This window comes from Aethalodelphis obliquidens, unplaced genomic scaffold (genome assembly GCF_003676395.1).
Source record: "Aethalodelphis obliquidens isolate GAN/ISIS:26980383/991018 unplaced genomic scaffold, ASM367639v1 scaffold12, whole genome shotgun sequence".
NCBI classification, from domain to species: Eukaryota; Metazoa; Chordata; class Mammalia; order Artiodactyla; family Delphinidae; genus Aethalodelphis; species Aethalodelphis obliquidens.
In genome coordinates this window covers 27,932,122-27,957,169 of record NW_020837956.1, presented here as the reverse complement: position 1 = coordinate 27,957,169, position 25,048 = coordinate 27,932,122, and the positions used below count along the sequence as shown (strand labels likewise).

General features: G+C 44.8%; 1 protein-coding gene across 1 annotated transcript in view; it reads right to left on the bottom strand.

Annotated features, from left to right (window-relative positions):
• Window positions 1–5,884, bottom strand: part of APOB (apolipoprotein B) — a 39,370-nt gene extending 33,486 nt beyond the window's left edge. Inside the window, exons 1-5 of the mRNA XM_027113739.1 lie at window positions 5,815–5,884; window positions 5,464–5,502; window positions 4,334–4,449; window positions 3,147–3,292; window positions 721–874 (exon numbers count right to left, since the gene is read on the bottom strand). Coding sequence (XP_026969540.1) covers window positions 721–874; window positions 3,147–3,292; window positions 4,334–4,449; window positions 5,464–5,502; window positions 5,815–5,884 — 525 coding nt within the window. The remainder of the gene's footprint in view (window positions 1–720; window positions 875–3,146; window positions 3,293–4,333; window positions 4,450–5,463; window positions 5,503–5,814) is intronic.
• Window positions 5,885–25,048: the final 19,164 nt, after the last annotated feature.

Sequence of the window (25,048 nt, the reverse complement as noted above, 5' to 3'; positions counted from 1 at the left end):
TGACAGAGCGTGGGCATTGCTGGTTCCAAGGGCGGCCAGAGCTGGAGTGAGAAAGCCACTTACAGGTGATCCTGGTTCTGAGGCATACCTGCCTGCCCTCCTAGGACCTAGCCAATGCTGGTTTTATATTCTGTGCTCGCAGAGCATTTTCTCTGCTGTTCATTTATGGCTCGTATTCCAATCTGCCTTGTGTTATATGTGTCTTGGTTCTCATCCCAGGTCCTGAGAACTCCCTGAGGAGAGGCCTCTGCAGGATGCAGCCGTGAGTTCTCTGCGAGTAGCACAGGATGGAACTCAGAACATAGTAAGGGCTCAAAAGTGTTAGTGGGACTGAAGTAAATTGAATTCTCTCTCCGATCAAAACCTGAAATTCTTAAAAGAGGCTGGCAAGTAGATTCAATTATTTTCTGTGTTTAAAACACACAGAGGCTATACCTTGTGGAAACAGAACAAAATCAAACAAAGGAGTAGGGTGGTTGGGACTCCCCAGAAACTGCTATAAAATTAGACCCAACCTGCTCAGGCTGCGTGGGCTGAGCCCTCAGTGAGCCCAGAGGCTGGGGCAAGCCCTGGGCACTGTGCTTCACACCAATATCGGGCCTCCCATGTAACTAGCCATGCAGCTGAGTCAATGATCCACCTGATGTATAAGTGGGACCCGGCTCCAATATGTGAAGATGCGTTCAAAGGGCCACTGTTATCAGCTTTCTAAATTCTCACCAGAAATAACACTTGTTTAGCCTCTTCTGTATCCGGGGGAAGCAGGAGGGCAGAAATGATGCCCCTCTTGATGTTCAGGATGTGTTTAGGCTCTTCTTTCTCTGGGTAAAGTAAAACTTGCTTCCCTTCAGGAACAGCCAGCCTGAGATCGTACCTGTCCCAGAGAGAGTGTGGTCACTCAGTGTCCTTTCTCCACCATGAACCTGATGGGCATAAGCTGGGGCTTTGTAGCCTCCTTTTTACTTATTTTCTTTTTACATTTTCTCTTCATACATATCAACACATATATATTTTTTTTCAAGAGCATACAAATATGTGTATGCTTTTGGTATTCTTTCATTTCTTTTCCTTCTTTGATTGGCTCACTCATCCTCTCTCTCTTTTCTACCCACATCGGGTCTCTGCGGTCACACTCCCCCACAGAACAACCTACTGGGCATCCCCCATTTGTATCTCCACACTCAGACAATCCCGTATAGAAGCGTGGGAGTGAAAACACCTGCATAGAAAGAGTTTGTCGTCCCTTGTTTTATCCAAATGGGATGGTATTATGCATGCTTGTCTTTATCTTGCTTTTCTCATTTAATTATACTCCATGAAAATCCTTCTGAGTCATTTGGTAGCACTCTAACAGATTCTTTTTAAAAAGCTGTATAACATTCCATTCTGTGGTTATATATACTTTATTCATAGTCCCCTGTTTGATGGCATTCACTTTCTCTTCCTAGATTTTTTAGGTTTTTTTTTTCCACACGAACAACACTGAAATAAACATTTTTATGCATCTATTGTCACACATTACTACTTTTCTTTTCATGGGCTAGAGTCCCAGCATTTGAAATTGCTGTGTCAAATGCTACAAGTATTTTTAATTATAGTAGATATTGACTAATGGCACTCATTCTCACCATCAGTGCACGAGGGTACACTTTTCCTCATAGGCTTGTTAGCAACAAGTGCTATAGCTGTTTTCAATTTCTGTAGTCTTAATGGGTATAAGGTGATAAATATCTCATTGTTACATTAATTGCATTTCCCGACCACTGGCCAATTGGAGCTTCTTTCCATACATTTGTTGGACATTCATTCACTCTTTTATATGATCTCAGGCTATGTCTAAAGCCTGGGTCAACTCTGATCTAAGGGACCTTTCTTTGGGGACTTCCTTAGGGGGTTTCACATGGCCTGGCAGCACCTGCTCTAGTTAAGTCAGAGTAAAGAAAAGAAGACCAGGCATGTTTCCCACAGCTGTCCATCCTCTCAGAAAATTGCAGACACTGATGCAGGCTCACAGGAAAGCCCTGAGGTGGCCAAAAGCAGGAGTCCTTTTTTGCAGGAGGGTAAGGACCAAACAGGAACTGTGACTCCCTTCTGTCACTGCACCCCACTCCCTCAGATACATCTTAGTTTTGGATAAAATAAGATGTATTGGTAAGAGACAGAAGCATCAAGGCCCACTCTGGCTTCCGAGTGTGATGTTTAACAAACTGAAAGAAGGGCACGGGGTGGGGGGGGAGTTTCCGATGTTACCAAATCAACAAATCCATGACTGTCTGTATCTGCACACGCTCAGGACACTACAGACTGTGATCTGGAGATGAGGCAGGGATGATCAAAAAATCTAACAGGGCTTCCCCGGTGGCACAGTGGTTGAGAGTCCGCCTGCCGATGCAGGGGACACGGGACACGGGTTCGTGCCCCGGTCCGGGAAGATCCCACATGCCGCGGAGCGGCTGGGCCCGAGAGCCATGGCTGCTGAGCCTGCGCGTCTGGAGCCTGTGCTCCGCAACGGGAGAGGCCACGACAGTGAGAGGCCCGCGTACCGCAAAAAAAAAAAAAAATCTAACAACCAGTACAATGTGAACACGGATCAGTCAGAAGTGATGCCAGTCATAAACAAGAGGAATGGCCTGGTCAGTGTGCACTGGCAAAATGCCAGCCCTGGAGGGCGATCAGCTCAGGCCTCAGCTCTCCCTGGACCCCTTGAAGCTGGTGTCCTCTGCTGAGCAGGCCCTGCACTGCCATGTTTGGCCACAGCAAGTCCTGCCGGGACCCTGTCTGAAGACTACGAGGCGTAGTCTTGTTTCATTCTTTAAACGTGAGTTCACTCGTTTAAACAAACCATCTCAGCTTTACTGTCTCAAGGAGTTTTAAAACGTGAGATCTTTTAGAACCACATTTAAATGATAATTAGGGGAACTTCAGTAGGGGAGGGTAAATACTGCTTCCCTCTTTTGAATTGTTGTGAAAACTCAGCAATTCCCTGATCCATGGTGAATAGAGAATACCAATACTTATACTCACATACGTGCCCAACATAAACACACACATTCATGCCTCAGTGGACACACACCCACACGCTCATGTACAACACGTGCAGCGGTACTCAGAGCTCAGAAATGTAAATGCACAGGCCCACGTCTTACTTGGACATGGCGGCAGTAAACTCCTCAGAGTTCTTGGCCTTCTTCAGCAAGGCCTTGCCCTCAGGGTTGAAGCCATACACCTCTTTCAGGGTGCAGAGGCTCGTCTTCAGGATGAAGTTGCAGAGTTGGGGGACCTCCAGCTCAACCTGACAACAGAGGGTAACAGCACATTAAGACTCTCCACCAAGAACACCAGATCCCCCCTCAGCCCAGGGCTTTCTGGCCTTTTCCATGTCCTAGGGTACCATGCTTCTGAAGTTTTCCCCTATGCATGCAAAGGATGATATCTTTTTATTGGTTCTAAATGTACGCCCTTTAAAGATGTACAACTGGCTAGAAGAAAGGCAGCCTAGGAGTGAGGGTTTGGAAGAAAACCAGGAGGCAGGAGGAGGGCTATCGTTGCTTTCAACAGCGAATGTTTCCTTAATATAAATAGAAAAACCAAAAATCCAAGACCACTGTACCTATCAGGGCCTATTCAGAGCTTTGCATGCAGCTGTAGTTTAAACAGATCCCTAGTTGTTATCCAGCACTGTTTAAAGAACTTTCTGCAGTGCTGGAAATGTTCTATATTCTCACTATCCAACATGGGGGCTGCTACGTATAGGTGCCTATTGGGCATGTGAAATGTGGCTAGTGTGACTAAGACTCTGAATTTTTACTTTCATTCAATTTAAATAGCCACACGTGGCTAATGGCTACCTTATCTGACAGCACAGACGCTGGGACCCTAGAAAGAAGAGGGTGGCCCAGCCTGACTTCTCTTTCCCACACGAACCCCAATAGTGGCCCTTAGATCTGTTCCACAGGAACATGGATAGGAGTACAGTCATTCTCAACAATAAGTAGTAGCAGATACTATTTGACTTAGATGATAAAAACCGCTCTCCAGAATGCTTTCCTGGGATGCTCACCTCCCTTGGCTCACCCGCTGGACATCTCTCAACATATTAAATCTTCTGGTCTGCAATCCTGATATTCTAGATCACATATTCTAATTACATCTTGGAAGCTAATGGGAAAATAAACCTGGTGGGTAAAATTTTTTTTTCTGTGGCGGACAACTTCTCAGCAAAGTGGCTGACTTTCAAACTGAGGGCCAGTCCAGCACTTGGAGATTACGACAGTCCTGGCACAAGCTGGTTTGCTCAGCCCCGGGCTCCAGGGCCCTCCATCTCCCCTCATACCTTGCAGCTGATCTTGGTGGAACTTCTTGAATCAGCAGTCCCGGGGACTCCACTGGAACTCTCAGCCTCATAGTTGTACACATATTTCCTGAGGTGCTTGAATCGCGTTGCATCTTCTGCAATGAGGAGAAGTCAGTCAGCTACACAGCAGGAATAACTCGCCCGAGGACAGTCAGTCCTGGGCAGGGAGGGGTAGTGGCAAAGATAATAAAAAATGGTAACTAAACTCAAATTATTTTTTATTAATTTTCCTTTATAGATTTAGCTTCTGCATTATGATTTTGCTGAGGCTAATATTTAAATTAGCTGGTAATCCTTGAATATATAATCTGAGACACAAGGCAGGGAGTGTCAAGTAATGAGGCTCAGAAAGTCTATAGGAAAGACTCCCTGGAAAATTAAGAGTTGATAGCATAAAAGCAAATATCTCTCATTGCCTTTTCAGCTTGAAAATACCATAATTCTGTGGCTCTTTTTTGATTCTACCAAACATCTGAGGCTAAGTTCACTAAGCGTTAAGGGTATCCGGCTGATTTAAGAAACCCCCAAGAAGGAATTTCCGGAGGTTTCCACAGGGCGTGAGAGGCATTTTCTGAACAATTTGAGAAAAAGAACATTTGGGTTCTGAGCCCAGATGCAGTGATGCCAGACGCCCACGAGATGGCAGTGCTGCTCCATCAGAGGGCAGCCTCCAGATCTTGGGAGAACACAGGGTACCACTGCAAGGCCAGCTCCTTTGACCCCTAGGGGTCAGGTAAATACAAAGGGGTGGGCATCTGGATTTCTGCACAAAGGTTAAAGTCAGCATTTCCTCACCTTCCTGCGCTTCAAATTAATGATTAGCCCCTGACAAACAAGACAGATATCTCTTTAAATTGTCTATGGACCAACAGTTGGCGGTCCCCTCCCCACCCTACTCCCAGGCTGAACTTTTAGGACCGATGGGAAGGGTGGGTAGAAGAGAGCGGAGACCCCTTGGAGGGGGTCAGAGGCTCAAGGAACTGGCTTCTTGGGCTCAGAGCAGGGTACGCCAATCACAGCATCACAGCACTTAAGTGGCCTGAGGTGCAGGGGGATGGGTGGGGGATGGGTGGGGGGGCCCTTCCTTGCCCCTGCGGGAAATGCCTTACTTGGGCAGCTCGGGCTGACATTTTCCAGCACGGTGTCTCCTGTAAGAAAGGAAGAATGACAACTGTGGGTGTTCCCGTCCTTCCGGATGGGTCCTAGCGTCTGACGGGGACGACAACTGCAGAGGACTTTCAGTGTCTTGGAGGGAAGCAGGTTTTGAGGAATCCAATCCCCAGCCCCACCCATTACCTGAGTCTGGAGGACCCACCCAGCTGGTCCTGTGCCCCTGTCCCCCGACCCTGTGGCCGTCCTCCCTCTGACCCAGGCCCAAGCTGCCCCAGCCCCCGCCTGTGCCCTGGCTTCCGCCCCCCACCCCCGGCCTGGCGCCCCAGCGGCCGGGGGGCCTCACTCACGGGCCCGGGCGCTGGCGGCAAGCAGCAGCAGCAGCAGCAGCGGCAGCAGCGCAGGCCTCGGGGGGCCCATGGCCGACCTGACCGGCGGCTCCCTCCCGTCCGCTGGCTGGGCCTGGCCTCCGCGCTGCTCGCTGGCTCCTTAGGGACCGGCGCCCACAGGCAGCAGCTCCGCACCCGCACCCGCCCTGGGAATGCGGGGCCGGCGCCCGCGCCCGATTTATACGACGCCGCCCGCGCAGGGCTGCAGCTGAAAGAGCGCCGGGCAGATTGCAAAAGGTCCAAAGGGCAGCGTCCCGGGCCTGTTTGCTTTTCCGCCCCAGGCCCTACTCTGAGCCCCGAGGAGGGGGCTCAGCCTGGACTCAGCCAGGGCCACTGGGGCCTTGCCTCTCGCCTCTCCTGTCCCCGGGGTCTCAGGGCCCCGGGCCAGTGGGCTCAGCACCCGAAGCGCCTGCCCTGAGCTAGGGGTGCCTCCGGAGATGCAAGCACAGGGGCCAATCTCGCCCCTGCTCCCTGAGCTTTGTAACCACTGGGGAGCCAGTCCTTCACAACGTCTTGGTGGAGACATTTTCCTACCCCTTCCTCCCCCTTTAGTGGACTCTGAGTTTGCATGGGGGCCTCTAACCCAGGTCAGTACCCGTGGCTCTGGGTCACATGCCCTGGATTCAGCCCATCTGGAGGGAGCAAACAGCAAGGGGAAGGAGGGAGGTCTGGTGAGGGACTGACCCCCACTCGACCTGAGGGACCACGTCTCAGTCAAAGCAGAAATCCAGCAGCCTAAATCTTCTAGAAACCCCAGTAAGGTGGGGCCTTTGGAAAAGACCAGCCTCCCCCGTCTTCCCCCCAGCAGCCCAATTTCTTCTTCAGAAATTGAGGCGAGGAGGCTTTTCCCTACATGAACTGCTTCTGGGTTTCCTCACGGATGGGGGAGGCCAGCGAGGAGAAGTAGAGTAGCAGGTGGATGCATAATGTTCCTCCTAAACATCCCGGAAACGTCTCCATGAATCCTTCCCTCCTTTTCTAGGTACTGTCCATTCCCCACAGGAAACTTGTGCCAAGGCACAGTATAGATATTTCAGCAACACTGACTTACTGACCCAGAAGCGATGATAAAGGGTGAATGATGGGATGGTGCTGTGATGGGATGGACAAATGTCTGGGACTGGCCATGTCCACAAGGCACCTCCAATCCGGTTGGGGAGACAAAGTGTGTAGACGGGAAACTGCTGGTGAGCAGTGAAGGCAGGCTGAAAGCAATGCTGAACTGTGTGGGGTATAACTGCTGGAGGAGAGCAAAGGGAGGCGTGGGAGACGGGGGTCCTGGAGCAATGAAGAGGGGCTGTGGACTGACGGGGACATGAAGCACCGGAGGCAGAAGTCAGTATTTGTTGTTACGATTTGTTATTCATGAGATGTATCCAGATGTAACAAACTAACTGTGAAGTCATTTAAATCTTCTGGTGCCAAACATGATGGTCAGAAGGGTCAGTTCTGAGATAGTAACAGTGTATAAACCCCCCATTACCTTAGCCGAGACTTTCAGGAGGATGTTTGTCTTGTTACTGGCACTTGGGTTGCCACAATTCTCCTCAATTCATGTATTTTCCTTAGCCAGGAGCTCCCTGTGGGCAGCTAAACTCCCTTCAGTGATGAGCTGCTTTGCATCCAGGGTATATTAATATTGTTAAAAGTGGATATTACAGAGGTTTCAACCCAAGGCTGCTCACACCCACACCACTGAATTCAGAAAGTTCTGGAAGAAGTAACTGCCCCCGAACCCCATTTCTCTGAACACTTTATTTGAACTATTTTCCGTGGATTGTCTTTCCACAGGAGGAGCTGCTGTTAGTAGATCAGGAAACGGTCATGCTCCCATGCACGTGGGTAAAAATATTTAGGTATAAAGAAACTGAAATGAGATGGTTAACTTCAATTTATAAGCACAAGGCCAGGATTTCTCTGTTGGATGACAAATGAAGCCACTGTCCTATAGTCTGTCAGCAGAGAACATTACATAAGACTTGGGGATGTAATGTACAGCATGATGAACATAGTTCATAGCACTATTTTGTGTATTTGCAAGTTGCTAAGAGAGTAGATCGTAGAAGTCTTTATCACAAGAAAAGAAAAAATTGTGCGGGGGCATGTATAGTGTCAGATGTTGGCATTGTGATCATTTCACAACATACACAAATACTGAATTATGATGATGTAAAAAAGTAGAGGACATCATTTTTATGATTTGGGAATCAGAAAATGAATCTGCTAACTTGGATGCAGGGAAAACTTGTGGGTTGCTTAGATGCCCCTGAGGTGACTGTCACCATCTCTAAATGGAGACTTGGAAGCATTGGGCTCAGCTTCTCTTTCTTCCCCTGATTTCCTCTGAAAGGTCACCCTAGTGCTGGGTAGCAGCCAGCAGTACTCATCCTCTGACAAGGTCAGGTACAGAAGCACCACAGAGGAAGTGTTGGATCGTTGAGTTGACTTGGGTACACTTACAGAAATACTGTAAGGATTACTGCGTAGACTATTCTTACATTACTAAATCCACTTAGATCTTTTGTCAAAAGCTATTTTAAAATATAGCATTATTTGTGAACACAGATATCACCCTTCATCTCTTTGCCTTTAAGAAGAACATTTCTCAGTTCCCTCTACTAAACACATTCAAAGTTTCAAAGGACAGTGACCTGTCTTCACAGAGACATCAAATGGTGTCAGGAGTCAGGAAATCTACTAGTATAAGGTATTCATTGAACAGAGAAAACCCAGGTCGAGCGAGGTCAGCTGATGTAAAGGAAAGCAGTATGAGTGTTAGACTCAAGAAGACCTGGGATTGTGTCCTAGCTGGGTTTCTTGTGTGGCTTGTAACCTTGGGTGACTTCACTTTCCTAAACCTCTGTTTAGCCATCCCTAAAACCGGATTAAAAATAGCAACCTTCCTCATAGGAATTTTTGTGAGAATTAAGTGAAACAATTATGTAAATAATTGCATTGATAGCACGATGCCTGGCAAAAAAGACAATGAATGATAAATTATCATTTATTATGTGTGTGTGTTGGCGTGGAAGTATATTTAGAGGGTAGCTATTGAGCTAGCTAACCACAATGGATATAGAGACAGAGATTGACAGAACAAAAACAGGAAATCGCATTAGGGAAAGAGAGCAGAAACAAGACAGGGCATCCTTGAGGGCTGCGCGTAGGGGAGACAGAACATCCATTTGTCCCTGATGATTCCTAACTTTTCTGGGGATGTGAGATCACTGTCCTTTCTGGGGGTGAATGGAGGCCTTCCTACAGCAAGCAGACTAGTGACTCTAGCAGAGACACGTTCTGATATCACAAAGATTAATCTCAGCTAGTGGCTATGACCTGACAGTCTGTGAATGCAAAGTCCCATAAGGTGAACCATCAGTCTGAGTAATCACAAAGCTCTGCGTACCCATCAGAAAGTCACCTGATTAATGGAACTTCAAGGAATTAGATAATGCCAGGGATTCCAGTTAACAGCCTCTAGAAGCGAAACTACACATTGTTTATGTGCAGGTGACCAGAAGGGTCCTGGTCAAGTTCAGGGACCTATGGAGACTATTAAAAGCCCCTCAGCAGCCCAATATCCTGAGTTAGTGTAGTTCATATACTGAAATAGGTGTTCAGTATATATTTGCCGAATACAAACGAATCTACGCCATTCAGTTACACCCCACGGCTTCCAGGATATTTATGTACAGTGACCATGACGCTAAATAAATCTTTACAGTGACATAAAACAAGGAGATACAATCTGATGCAAATTATTCCCAGCTGTACTGTTCAAATAACTCATCTGGCAAATAGGGACCAGTGCTGACAATGACTAATTAGCCTATCTCTTTTCTGCCTATGACAGCATTATAATTGCACATGATGCCCAGAAGCTGGAAAGTAAACTTCAAGAATTGTAGATGGAGCCATGCCCAGCGTGGTCTGTGCATGCTAATAACAAGTGCACACACACACATATACAAACACAGACACAAATGATAAACGTCAGGGAAAAAAAGTGCATTGAGGTGAGTGGTACAAGTGAAAGATGGTGGGATGGGCCCAGTGTCGACCAGATGAAGACATTACTGATGGATGATTAACCTCCGGTGAGGAAGCAGAAAGAAACTTTCTTACTTTGTTATTCTGCTGTCCAAGAGATAAGCTCAGAATGTTGAGCAGCGGTTCTTACTGGGGAGAAAAGTCCGAAGTCAGCACCGTTTAGCGTGCAGTCAGGTTCTATGTGTGTGCAGCTATCACTTCCTTGACCATGAAGGTCTCATCCCTCCACCCTGCCAGGGCCTGCTCCAGCCCCACCTCCTTCGAGGAGCCTTCCTCTGGCTCCAGTCCAGTAAGACCTCATGGCGTCTGACCCTGGTCTCTTATCAGGCAGTTTCTTCACAGGGCAAGTGAAGGGCCTTCATACAGACCTGCTGTTGCCCTGAACTTACATTTGTCTCGGGTGATATTATCTAACTTTTCATGTGTTTACATGTTAACTTGCCAACCAGAGAGATAAGCTTGGAGGATGAGAACTGAGCGTCGTTTTCACCTTTGTATTCGCCTTCCCTCTCCCTCACCAGCACCTCGCACTAGGCAAGGCAGATGGTAGCAAAGGAGTAAACGCTGTGATTATAATGTGAGATGGTCCTTGTGAGACAGGTGTTTTTCATACCTGCAACTCAGTTTTACTCTCAGGTGCCACTGTGTATGCTTATATCTTAATTTAGACTGCATGGTGAATCTGAATCAGCACGAGAGAGGCAGGATCTCGGAGCCGGGATCACGGGACAGTCTCAGACTCTGAGTATGGTCCCTCACCTGTGTGATGAGTGGACAGGACTAGGTGACCTTTTTTTTTTTTTTTTTTTGTTGCGGTACGCGGGCCTCTCACTGTTGTGGCCTCTCCCGTTGCGGAGCACAGGCTCCGGACGCGCAGGCTCAGCGGCCATGGCTCACGGGCCGAGCCACTCCGCGGCACGTGGGATCTTCCCGGACCGGGGCACGAACCCGTGTCCCCTGCATCGGCAGGCGGACTCCCAACCACTGCGCCACCAGGGAAGCCCTACGTGACCTTTTAAACCCATTGCAGCTCTGACTACTTTGATTCTGTGAAGACTTTGGAGCTTAAATAAAACAGTACATAAATTATCCTGTGCTGGGACCTCACTGTGATGAGGAGCTGTGGCTAAGGATTTGGAATCACTGAGCGGGATGGATTTCTAGAAGGCCACCTACCTCATAGACCTGCACTCATAGTACTGTGCAAGGAATATAACCCTTCACCCATTTTAAACAGATTTCCAAATAAAGAGAGGCCATGCCCTCCTGGGGATACTGGGGACTCTCGGGAAGTTCTTCCTCATGTCTAACTTCAGGCGTCATCCTTGCCTTGCCTTCCTTAGGTATACCTTAGCTTTTCCTTTGAAAGACTTTTTGCTGGTTTTGGTCAGCTGCTCTTCGCTGATTTTTGTTTTTCTAAGTTTCCTTTGTCTTCTCATGGACTGAGGCTCAGAATGCGCTAGCCTCGAAGGGCTGACTGGCGCTGATGATACACAGATGGCTGGCTGGCTAGATGAGCCTCGCCATCCCCACGTGACTGCTGATTCTCTTCAGGTATTTAGGAAGCCTCTGAGCACTTTGTCTCCTGAGAGCTTACAGGGGAGGAGAAGGGCCTGAATACACATCACAGCTAATAAAAAAATGAAAAGATAAAGCGTCCAGAGTGGGGTCTGCACAGCCAGACTTCAGTGATCTGATGTGGGTCTCAGAGGTCCTGGAGGAGGTGGGACTTGAGTGGATCTTGGGTGGGTGATGGGCAGGATTTGGGTAACTGGACTGGGTGGCACCACTGAAAGGGCAACGGCAGGGAGCTGACACTGTTTGACACGCCTGACAGTCTGTAACCCAGCCAGCCAGCTGAGTCCGTGGAAGAGGCTGGGGAAAAGCAGGATGGGGATCGGCAGGAAGCACACCTTGCTGTGCTCAGGACAGAGAGCGTGCTGGTTAATTCAGTCTTTGATTTAACTGTGAGTTACTGTGTAAACTGCACATTAGACATTTGGCATTAAATATGGAACATATGGCACTGAAACTCTAGCTAGTAGAGAAAGCTATGATTATTGGGCTGGATTCTCCTTGTCCAGAGCTGTGAAGGGAAATGGAGGAACAGGGATTCCCAGAGTGTCAGACAAACAGAAGGTCTTTTAAAAAATAATTAATTAGGGCTTCCCTGGTGGCGCAGTGGCTGAGAGTCCGCCTGCCAATGCAGGGGACACGGGTTCGTGCCCCGGTCCGGGAAGATCCCACATGCCACGGAGTGGCTGGGCCCGTGAGCCATGCATGGCCGCTGAGCCTGTGCGTCCGGAGCCTGTGCTCCGCAACGGGAGAGGCCACAACAGTGAGAGGCCCGTGTACACCCCCCCCCACACACAAATTAATTAATTGGCTGCATTGGGTCTTTGTTGCTGCAAGCAGGCTTTCTCGGTAGCCTTTCTTGTTGCAGAGCACAAGCTCTAGAGTGCAGCCTCAGTAGTTGTGGCTCACGGGCTTAGTTGTTCCGCGGCATGTGGGATCTTCCCGGACCAGGGATCGAACCCATATCCCATGCATTGGCAGGTGGATTCTCAACCACTGTGCTACCAGGGAAGTCCCATACTGAAGGTCTTAGAGGCAGACTCTAGACAATATTCTTACTTTATAGACAGAGAAACTGAGGTCTCGACAGCCTGAGGTTCTTTCTTGTTCTTGTTGTTTTTCCCAAACAAGGGCAAATGCAGGGCAAGAACTTGGGTCCCCTAGTTTATAATTTAGAATATTCATTATACTCCAATTGCACTAAATCTATGTTGACTACATAAAATTGCTTGGAGATTGCTTTACTGAAAATGAATCTTTGATATCAGTGTATTTCCTTATAATCTACTGCTCATTAAAAGTGAAAAACTTAATTGATTTTTTTGTGGGTTTGTATTCAGAATAAACAATGTTATGTTACTAATTACATAGAATCACAGAGATTCAGGGTTTCAAAGGGCCATTAAAGTCACTGCATCCAACTCATCTCCTAATACGGGGATCTCATCAGACTGAGAATAGCTGGGCATCCATTAGCAAACTGCCTAAATGGTGGAATTTTGTGAAATTACATGATGCTCTAGTCAGCACAGCAATTAAAAGTCCCTAAAAGGGACATTCCTCCAGCCTGTTTATCTGCAGAGGACCAGATGGATCCTGTGTATGGACAGCAATGCCTTGTGGTCGTATCTCAGGTTTATTCTATTTCTGTCCTCTGTCCAGGTCAGACCATCCATCACAGTGAAAGCTAAGAAAGGTGCCAGTTTGGGGACGGAAGTTTCTGATTCTGTCTTTATCTGTATTTTGAAGTCAAGAGCAAATAACTGCCCGATTGGCTGATGTTATTTTCATCTGTACATCCTTTCTTTCCTATTAGCATGGGGGGAGGAGTCAGGCCATCCCCAGAACCCAATCTGGTTTGGTGTCTTGGTATTCGAAGCAGAAAGTGGGTAGAAACGTGCTGTTTAGTATCTCTGTCTTCTTTTTAATAGTGGCACTTAGCTTTTAATAGTTATTTTAAAAAATAATGGCCACGTTCAGCTGTTTTGAGACCTACCTTGGAAAAGGACTTCTTTTTTATCAGCTTTACTGAGATAAAATTCATACCATAAAATACACCCATTTCAAGTATATAATTCAATGTTTTTTCGTGTATTCAGAGACTTGTACAACCATTACCACAACTGATTTTTAGAAAAATTTTAACACCTCAAAAAGAAATTCTGCGCCGATTAGCCAGCACCCCCTAAATTCCCCATTCCCTCATCCCTAGGCAGCCACAAATTGCCTATTCTAGACATTTCATATAACGGGATCATACAATGTGTGGTCTTTTGTGACAGGTTTTTTTACCTAGCATAACATTTTCAAGGGTCACCCAGGCTGTAGCATTTCATTCTTTTTTTATTGCCAAATAATATTCCATTGTTTGGATTTACCAGCTTATTTTATCTGTTCATCAACTGACGGACATTTGTGTTGCTTCCACTTAGTGGCTATTATACGTAATGCTGCTATGAACATTTGTGTACAAGTTCTTGTGAGGACATATGTTTTCATTTCTCCTAAGTATGTGCCCTAAGAGTGAAATTGCTGGGTCATATGGTAATTCTATGTTTAATCATTTGGGGAACAGCTAGACTTTTCCAAAGTGCCTGCACCATCTTATGTTCCCATCAGTAGTGCACTCTCCCTGTATCCTGGCCAACACTTGTTATTGTATGTTTTTTTGATTACAGCCATCCTAGTGGGTGTGAAGCAGTATCTCACTGTGGTTTTGATCGGCACTTCCATGACGGCTAGGATATCGAGCATATTTTTGTGCTCTTACTGGAAATTTGTATATCTCCTTTGGAGAAATGTCTATTCAAATCCTTGGGTTTTTAATTGAGTTATTTGGACTTTTTATTATTAAGTTGTAAGAGTTCTTCACATATTCTAGATACAAGCCTTTTATTAGATATAGGATTTGCAAATATTTTCTCTCATTCTGTGGGTTGGCTTTTCACTTTTTTGATGATGTCCTTTGAAGTACATTTTTAATTTTTTTCCTCATTATTTATTTTTTTAACATCTTTATTGGAGTATAATTGCTTTACAATGGTGTGTTAGTTTCTGCTTTATAACAAAGTGAATCAGCTATACATATACATATATCCCCACATCTCCTTTGATAAAGTCCGCTTTGTTTATTTATTTTTGTTACGTGTTCTTTTGGTGTCATATCTAAGAGACACTGCCTAAAACAAGGTCAAGAAAATTTACTTCTATATTTTCTTCAAGGAGGTGTATAGTATTAGGTGCTATATTTATGTCTCTGATCTATTTAGAGTTAAATTTTGTACATAGAAGTTACCTTCTAAGCCTTGCTTTTGGACATTTCTAGGTTCTGTGAGCCTGTACCTGACTCTGAGTAACCTCTCCCACCTCTCTGCTAATAGGGCGTGACCTGTTCCTGACAATGATGTCAGTCCCCTTTGCTCAGTGAACTGATCCGTCCCTTATTGGGTGCTGCTCCTCCCTGGTGCTTTCCAGGCAGTGACCAGTCACCAGTGACTGAGAGCCACAGTCAGCGAGGGCACAGGCCCTGAGCCCTTGTCTTCTCAGAAAGAAAAATGATGTTTTTGGTCTCTGAAGCTAAAATCCCAAGCTCCTTTTCAAGTCCATGATCCTCTGATAACCATGCTTCCTTTTTCCTTCAGAAAGTATCCAGTGGTTAAAGAAATGAGGCTTTTCTGCACCCAAAACAGCTCACATGTTTTACAAGGAAATATACAGAACTAGAAACAAACAAACAAATAAATAAATAGAATAAAGTGACATCAAACACATTGGAATGGTTGCTTTGGGGAGGAAGGGGAGAAGATCAGGAGTTGGAGGGTGGGGATGGGGAGTTAGGATGGAAAATAAACAAATAAACCAACAAACTGAGACGGGGGGCCCTTGCAGACCTGTACCAGTGCGCCAGATGCTGAGGAGGGGGGATAGTCATGTCTCCTCCTGAGTGGTAACAGAACAACAGTCCTATCATTATAAATGTTAAAAAACATTAACATTTATCAAGAACTCAAAATGTACTAATCGCTGTTACAGTTCACTTTCATAAATTATCTGATTTAATATTCAAAAGCTAAAACCTGCAAAATAGGTATTTTTAACCCTCGTTCCTACAAATAAGGAAGCAAGGGCTAAAGTCTACATAAGTTATGCAATGTCTTCCTTGTGATCCCTAGAAGAGGCAACTATGAATGTATAAGAGGACCAAATGAGCAACATAAGGTTCATCTCAGTGACCCCGGGCACATATACTTAAGTTGCCCTTTATCCGGGGAAATAAGCTAGTGTCTTATTAACAAGAGCTGCAATTGCATGTTGCTTTAAGGTTTGTTAAAGGCTTTGGTATCCATTATTTCTTTTCATCTTTCTAATAACCCTGTGAGTTTTATATTAGATATCACAGGTGAGGAACCTGAGGCTCCCTGGAGTTAAATGACTTTCTGAGATCACCTGGCATGTAACTAGCTGAGCTAGAACTCAAAATCAGGTGTTCTGATTTCATATCCCAAGGAGTTCATACTCCACCATCCTGAATCTTAATGAGAGGATTAGGGAACCCAGGACTTTTTATGGAATTTGGTAGAGAGATAAGGCATGGGGGTTCTGGGCCATAGCTGGCTCCCAGAGAGGACACTCAGAGAGGCAACATAGAAATACCGCAGCAAACCACTGCCAGAGAAGGACATGGGGCTTGGCAGCATTTCGAGGGGCTGCCTTTGATAACATCCTGATGTCTGATGAAATGTACTTAGGGAAGAAGCAAAGATGTGGTGAAACACCTGTGGTCGCCGCTCCTTGGATGTGTTAATGTAAATACTGTTTATTGCAAAAAATTGCCTTCTAAATGCCTTCATGCATTTTTATTAAGTAGGTAAACAAGAAGCTGGCTCAGACACCTCAGTTCTTTTTCCATACTTATCTTGCACATAATGGCCTTGCACCATTACTCCTATGGATTAACACTCTGGAATGTGAGACACTGTTATCACATCCAGAAAATATCTCTGAGAATGAGTCAGTATGAAATGATATGTCTGTCTTCTTATTCTGGACCAGCTCTTGGGACTGGAGCCCCTGGCAGAACACTGGCTGACCCACAGGCAAAGCTAAAGGCCATCTATGTAACTTAATTTGGACAAGTCCAATATAAAATGGTAAATTGAGGCAATTAATTCAAATCAATATATTCCTCTAGACTCTTACACCTTTTTTACCTGGACTTCTTAGTTGAATACGGTGATGGATGTCTGAATTATCCAGATAATTACTTCATTCTCACTTCATTAATAACAGAACTGTGTCTCCTTGTTAGAGGGCAGAGGAGCTATGTGCACCCTTACTGCTCACAGAAGCTAGAACCTTCCTCAAAGGAGGGAGGTACATGGGTGGAAGAGTCAGATAACGCAAGCAGCTTCCAAGGCCATCCCATGGATGAGCACACCACCACCTTTAGGGCAGAGCAGCAGCTGCCCTGCTTTCACCCCCTAATACCCCCCTCCCTAAAATCCTCCCACGGAGGCAGAGGAAGCACTGCCTTACGGGACCTCCTTCCCCTCCCACTCTCTCCCTTACTTTGCTCCTTCTCACTCCTGCTCTCACTCCCTCAGTGAACTCTCTCTCCTGCCCTGGTCACCAAACCTCAGCCCTAATCTCCATTTTCTCTATTAAGGTTGTCTGTCCTATTCTTCCTCCTCTTTCATGTGTGCTTTATCATTGCCACCATTTTAGTACCTCATTATCTCTGAATTGATTTATATTTTGAGTTACTTTATGGACTGAGATGCTGGCATATAAGTGAATATGCTGTAACGACTCCCAATATAGCCTGTGTATTAGTTTGCCCGAGCTACCATAACAAAGTACCACAGACTGGGTGACTTAAAACAACAGAAATTAATTTTCTCACAACTCTGGAGACTAGAAGTCCAAGACCAAGGTGCTGGCAAGGTTGGTTTCTTTTGAGGCCTCTCTCCTTGGCTTGTGGACAGCCACCTCCTCTTCCCTGTGTCTTCACATGGTTTTCCCTCTGTGCCTGTCTGTGTCCTAATTTCCTCTTCTTATTTATAAGGACACTAGTCCTAGTGGATTAGGGTTCACTCTAATGGTCTCATTTTACTTAATAACCCCTCAAAGAGCCCTATCTCCAAATACAGTCATGTTCTGAGATACTGGAAGTTAGGACTTCAAAGAATGCTTTAGTCTGCTCAGATTGCTGTAGCAAAATACCATAGACTGAGGGGCTTAAACAATAGAAATTAATTTTCTCACAGTCTGGAAGCTGGAAGTCTGAGATCAGAGTGCCCACGCGGTCAGGTTCTGGTGAGAGCTTTCTTCCTGGATTGCAGACGGGTACCTACTCCCCGTGTCCTCACATGGCAGGGGAGTGGGAGTAGGAGATATTGGGGGAGACAGAAAGAGAAAAACAACGAGAGCGAGAGCGAGAGCGAAAGAGAGAACGGGGTAGCTCTTTGGTGTCTCTTCTTATAAGGGAACTAGTCCCATCATGAAGGCCCTACTACCTTCATGACCTTGTCTAAACCTAATTACCTCCAAAAGCCCTATTTGCAAATACTATCACAATGGGGATTAGGGCTTCAACATACGAATTTGGGGTGAACACAATTTTGTTCATAGCAACATATGAATTTTGGGGGGATACACTTGAGTCCATAATAGTCTGAATGGGTTCTGTAAACAGAAGTACATGATTTCCTTACAATTGACAGTGATATGGACTCCCCTTGTGACTCCTGAGAAGGACTCTGGAAAGCTTCAAGAAGACCCTGTTAGCTGAGTAGCCGACTAGGGACTATGGTCCACATGGTCTTGGAACTGCCTCACTGAGTTAATGGCTTCCTCAGAGTCCTGAGATGGCTTTTGGCCATGTGATTACTGCAGTAGAAGGATATCGCTGGATAACAATGCCTCTAGAACAGATCTTTGGGCAGCCAGGAAATCCTGTGGTAATTCCAAGGGTAGGACAAATCCAGAAAGCAATTGGTCTGGGAAGTTTAGACAGCCTATCAACAGCAGCAAAATAACTCAGAAGGAGAGTAACAGAGCTTATTGACTTCCGTTCTTTAGGGGCTATTTTTCTCCTAGCAGAATAAACTCATCTCTAGGGGATTAAAGACAGACTCCCAGAGAACTATGGAGTCCCTTGTACCTGTGGGCCAGCAATCCCCTTAGCTCAGGAGCAGTGCAGCCAGCGACCTTGGTCTGATTATGTAGGGCAGATTAATGCTTTAATACTATGAATGCTTTGGGTGGAGAACGGAGAAATAAAAGCGTCTCTTGCAAGGAAAAAATAGGTGCAAAAATCTACAAATTAGAGAAGACTCATTTACATGAAATACCAGGCTTCTCAAAAAAAATGCTGGAAGAAATATTTATGAGATTTTTAAAGTGACACCATTAACATCAACCAGCCTGTGAAGAAAGGCACAGTAATAGCATATTTGGTTAACATGAAAAAAATAAGGCCAAAATAACATTATATTATTTAGTTGAGTAGCTTGACTGAACCCAAAGGAAATTTGATTTCCTTATGGTCGGAGAATGTACTCTGTATGATTTCAATTATTTTAAATTTGTTGAGGCTTGTTTATGTCCCAGAATATGGTCTATATCGGTGAATGTTTCAATGATCATTTGAAAAAATGCGTATTCTACTGAGTTGGCTGTAGTTTTCTATAAATGTTAATTAGATCCTGTTGGTTGAGGAGTTCTTCCATATTCTTGCTGATTTTGTTTATTGGTTCTATGAGCTGCTGAGAGTGGGGTGTTGAAGCACCTGACTATAAATGAAGCTGGGACTAAAAACAAAAAGAATAAGGCTTCCTCCTATCAGTCAGTCAGTAAATCAATCAATCAGCAAAAGAGCATTTATTGATTATTTTTTCAGCACTCTCAATCCTATACTGGGTGGTGAAAGAAAGTAGATATGGATCTAGTTAAGAAAACTGGGTATTTACGTCATGTATGAAATCAGTTTGTATGGGCTCATGATGACATGCTGAAATATTTGTAACTTCCCTTTATAAAGATCTTTATGTGTTCAATTAATTCATCCTGTCAGCCAGACTCTGTTCTAGATAACCAACAACAAGGAAGCTGGGCTTCCAGGCTGGATGATCTACTGAGCAACTTCTTCTTGTAGAACAAGCTGATTCCAGCAGACCCAGAAACCTACCATTTTTTTCAGAGCTGGGGACCCGATGCTTCCTTTGCTCATGTATCTCTTCTTTTTAGGAAGTGCATTAGCAGAATGGTTAAGAGCACACATTCTGAAGCCAGAGATCTGGGCTTACACTACAGCTCTGTCACTTATGGGTTATGTGATTGGGGGCATGTTATTTAATCTCTTGTGCCTCTGTTTCCTTATCTGTAAAAAGGGGATCATAATACATAATAGACTGTTCCTACCTGATAAGGTTTTACGATTATTAAATGAGTTAATACCGATAAGGTACTGGGCACAGTTCTTGTGCATGGTAAATAGTCCATAAATATCAGTTAATGTCATCGGTCTGTCAATATATCCTTTCACATTCAGTTCCCTTTCTTCTCCCAAATGTCTGTGATCTACTGATGTGCACACGTAACGTCTACTTCAGGTATTTTCCCAAGATGAATAAAAAGTTTTTCTGCTAGTTTACACTCTTATAGAGGAAGTAAGACCTACAAGAACAGCCAGACTATAAGACCAAATATTATTGCCCTAGAAGAGGTGCAGCAGCTGCGGTTACATAAGGTGGTTACGGGAGACAAAGTGCTATGATGAACGATCCAAACCTTTGAGGAATTTTGCAATGAGTTCATTAGGATGCCAGCTGAATGGCCAACTGACTTTTCTGTGATATTTATGTTTTACTAAATATGTCCATGGTATTTTCTTTATTAGGTGGGATTTATCTTTGCATTTGAAGTAGCAACACTTAACTTCTCATTTTGTAAAATGAGTTTCAGCTTCTTATTTGGTATCTTTACACTTTTAGTGGAGATTCTCAGAAATCTAGAAACTCTCAAATTATTGTTGGGTAGGCAGTTCCTTCATCTAGCTTTAACGTTTATGAAAAACAAGTAATTCTTTTCCCACACAGTTTGTAAAAATATCATCGTAAGTATCATTATAAAGTTTGTAACACAATTAAAATATCCATGGTTAGGCTGAAAGTTGAGTTGCCTTAGAATCTTCTGAACAGGGTGGGAGTGGATGGGCTGCCCAGGTCTCTGGTCTCCAGTCAGGGGTGGAAAGTAAACCCTCTCACTGAAGTCTGATAAGGGATATTCTTATGTTGAAGAATTCAGAATTGGGATTCATAATTTTGTGATTTGTTACGTAGAGAGATATTCTCCAAAATTTTAGTTTCATGAAAGGTTAATACTAGAGGATAAAATGCCTCTAACTGTCCACTAATCTAATGGGTTGTTCCCAAGCTGCTTAAGGCTGTGACTCTCCCAGATACATCCATGAAGAAAAAAAGAAAAGAAAAACGGACTTTCAGACCTTGCCCAAGTCTCTGAGTCTCTAAGGATCTTCTTCTTACCTCATCCCCAAATCACAGGAGTTTAACTAAATAATCTTATTCTATGGTTATTTATTCCCTCTGCTCTCATCCTCTGTAATTTTATGTTAATTATTTTTTGAAAGTCACTACCTTTTCAAACCCACACTACTGCATCATTTTAAAAATGTCCATTACAAGGACTCATTTCAACCTACATATATGCTTTTTGACATGTATTTGTTGACTGCCAAGGCTTTTGTAAGATAGGCTAAAGGTTCTAGACTCCCTATAAAACAGAGAAGATTCAGTGAGGGATTTTACATATAGATATGGATCCAGCAGAAACAAGAACATTTAAAGAATGAACAGGGAAAAAGAAACAGAGAAAAAAAGAGCTCAGAGGAGTAAGAAGAGACACAGAAGAGAGCAGTGGTGCCTGCCCCTGCCTGCTCACACTCTACGCAGGTAAATGTGGGCACTGCAGGCTCAGGTGCAGGCTCTGCTGCATCTGGCCCAGCGCTCAGGTGACCTGCCCAGGAGGCACCTCATCCCCACTAGTCGATCAAGTTAGAAGTGGGTCTTGCTGTCCCGGTTCCACTGTGCCCCTGGAGCCCATGCCCTAAGCTACACCTCTGTGTCAGAGCAGCAGTGCGGCACAGTGGTTAAGCATGTGGCATTCAAGGCTAGTTTGCCCAGTCTGAGCCATACTCTGGCATTTTATCAGTTGTACGACCTTAAACAAGTCACTTGAGTTTCTTATGCTTTGGTTTCCTTACTATGAAAATGGTGATAACCACAGCCCTACCTTATAAGGTTGCTGTTGTTATAAGGATTAAATGTATTAATATAGGTAAACAGCATGTGACAAAAGTAGGCAGCAGTAGGATACAAATGGTAGCTTTATATATGGTTACAATTATGTGTGCCAGAACCACGGTTTGCACTGGACTTCCACTTACTGGAAACTACACAGCGGATGTCCTGCCTAGCCCTTGCCAGTCCCTCTTCTGTTGCCCTCTCTGTTGCTTCAACCAGGATGGAATTTCTCTGGAAATAAAATACTAGCACCCATTAAAACACTAGCATCTAACTATTAGCTTGAACCATGTATGACACGCCATTTTTGTAGGTCACAAATAACTGAACACTGAAAATTTCATGTGGTTTGACCTAAAATAAGCAGCATTCTTGGCATAAAATCTGTTTGTCAGACAACCACCACTTAACATTGTGAATTACGATCCTGACCTTTCTGGAGACTGGCTCTAGATCCCTGTCAGCCCCTCAAGTCCCGGCACTGCCTACTCCTGGCTCCTCAATGCCCCCCCCCCAACCCCCATTATCCCGGGACTGAGGCCCTAGAAAGCTCCTCATCTTCCATGTTATGACAAGTGGCCTCACAGAAGTTAAGAGAAGTGAGGATGTTAAGAAGGGTCCAAGGCTTCAAAGAGAGGTCCAATGGGACCAAAGGATGGAAGATGCCCATTGGTTGTGGAAATTAGGAAATTATTTGAAATCTTGTTTTTTGGAAAAAGTGTGAGGCCTTAAGCAAGATCACAGCAAGTTGGGAAGTAAATGGGAGAGAAGAAGGAGGAGACTCTTTTGAAAAGTTTGGTTATAGGGAAAAAAGGGTGATCTGAAGAGAAGAGCACAGAGAAGAATTTATTTTGGCAAGATGGAAACATAGATATGCTTTGAGGTTACGAAGGAGAAAGTCGATGGTATAAAAAGAATAACCGACGGAGTATTTTCCCAAAAGAGTTGGGAAATGAGGGGGAAGGGGATGTGGTAAAGGTTGAAAATGGATATCTCAGTGGGGAAAAGAAACTGAGAATAGGATAATGAACTCTCTCTCAAGGAGAGTTGCGTGTCTAATGGAAGTTGGAAATAATGTTTGAAATGACGCTGAGAACTCAGTGGGAATTTTCTCCAGCAGAGATACACAGCCTCGAAACACAGATACTGGACAGCCAGAGTAAGCCAGGATTTGGGATTGACTGAGGGATGTGAAGAAGAACAAAAAAATCAGGTAACCAAGGGGGGTAGGGTAGTCTTTGGAGGGATTCACTGTGAGCTGGAATCTAGAGATGAGAGGGCATAAAGATAGTGGAGCACGGACAGATTAGAAAGGGTGAAGGGACTGAAGATCTTGATGGGGGTAAAAAGAGAGCTTACTGGAAGTTAGGGTCAGATGTTGGCTTTCTGAGTTTTAAGATTTCAGAAGGGGCTTCCCTGGTGGTGCAGTGGTTGAGAATCCGCCTGCCGATGCAGGGGACGCGGGTTCGTCCCCCGGTCCGGGAGGATCCCACATGCCGCGGAGCGGCTGGGCCCGTGAGCCATGGCCACTGGGCCTGCGCGTCCGGAGCCTGTGCTCCGCAACGGGAGAGGCCACAGCAGTGAGAGGCCCGCGTACAGGAAAAAAAAAAAAAAAAAGATTTCAGAAGGAGAATCATTCTGGGGTTCTGGAGGGAGAGACCGTTTTGAGTGTGACCATGGATGTGGGTTGCTGGAATATAGGTGAAAGTCACTGGAGCTGAGGCGATTACAGTACTTTGAGTCTAGAGTATGGGTGAGTCACTGATTTAGAAATCAACATTATTAAAAAGTTGGCAGGAAATGAAAAAAGAAACTTGTCCTGTCTTTATTCATTCATCCTGCATTTATTCAACAAACATGGATCAACATGTATTTGTCTCAGTTTTAAGAAAGTCCAAATAACTTTATATTCCTATTTTAGTGTACCACACAGTTTTTCCCCGGGATCTATTCTGGGGTGATCCAAGTAAAAAAAGAGACAGCCTACGTAGCAATCTCTAAGGCTTTTACTTACGTAGCTTTAAACAAGTTTTGAGATAATTGCATATTCACATGCAGTTGTAAGAAATAATACAGAGAGGTCTTGTATAGCCTTCACCTGGATTCCCCCAATAGGAACGTTTTTTAAAACTACAGCACAATATCACAACCAGGAAAATGACACTGGTACAACCTGCTGATGTACAGCTGTCACCAGTTTTGCACACATTTGTGTGTGGTGTGTGCGCAGATAGTTCTGTGCAATTTTATTACATATGTAGATTTGTGTGAGCGCTCCCCGCAGGCAAGACACAAATCTGTTCCCTCACAGACTCCTTTGCACCCTTTAATCACTGCAACTACTTCCAGCTCAGTCCCCCCCTCCTTAACCCTTGGCAACCACTAATCTGTTCTCCACTTCTATAATTTTGTCATTTCAAGAATGTTATATAAATGGAATTAGACAGTATACACACTTTTGAGATTGTTTCTTTTTTCACCCCTCATAATTAGCTACAGAGCTATAGAAATTGTGTGTATCAATAATTTTCCCTTTTTATGGCTGCGTAGTATTCCATGGTGAAGATTTATCAGAGTATGTTTAACCACTCACCCTTCACAGGACATCTGGGTGGTTTCCAGGTTTTGGGTTATTAAGAAAAAAACTGCTATAAGTACTGTGTATGGGTTTTTGCGGGAACATAAGTTTTCATTTCCCTGAGACAAATGTCTGAGAGGATGCTGGAGTAAATATTATACTGGTGCCTTGAGAGCCTGCAGAGAAGTGTTTGACCTTCTTCCCTGGGCAAGCAATACACTTGCCTGTCTGGCTTTGCTTGTGGTGTATTAAGAGAGCAGCAGGGTTGGCCTCAAAGAGTTTCCTTCCAATCCTGTGATTTGTACATTCCTGGATTTGTTCACATGTTGCAGGTAACGGACTAATTTCTCCACCTGTGTTGTTACCTTCTTCCGCTTTTAGAGGTTCTTTTTTCTTTTTTTCCTTTTTTTTTTCTTTTAAATATTTATTTGGCTGTGCTGGGTCAGAATTATTCCACGTGTTGTGCCCTCTCTCTCTTATCTCCAGACTCTGCTCCATCAGCAACATGGTTGTTCCAAGCTTTGGAATCAGGCATCCTGTGCCCATCCTGCTTTGAAACTCATCGATTGACCTAACAGTAGGCAAACTGTTTAACCTCTTAGGCTCAGTATTCTCATCTTTAAAAGGGCGATAAGAACTATCTTATTACTTCACAGACTCTGGGATTAGA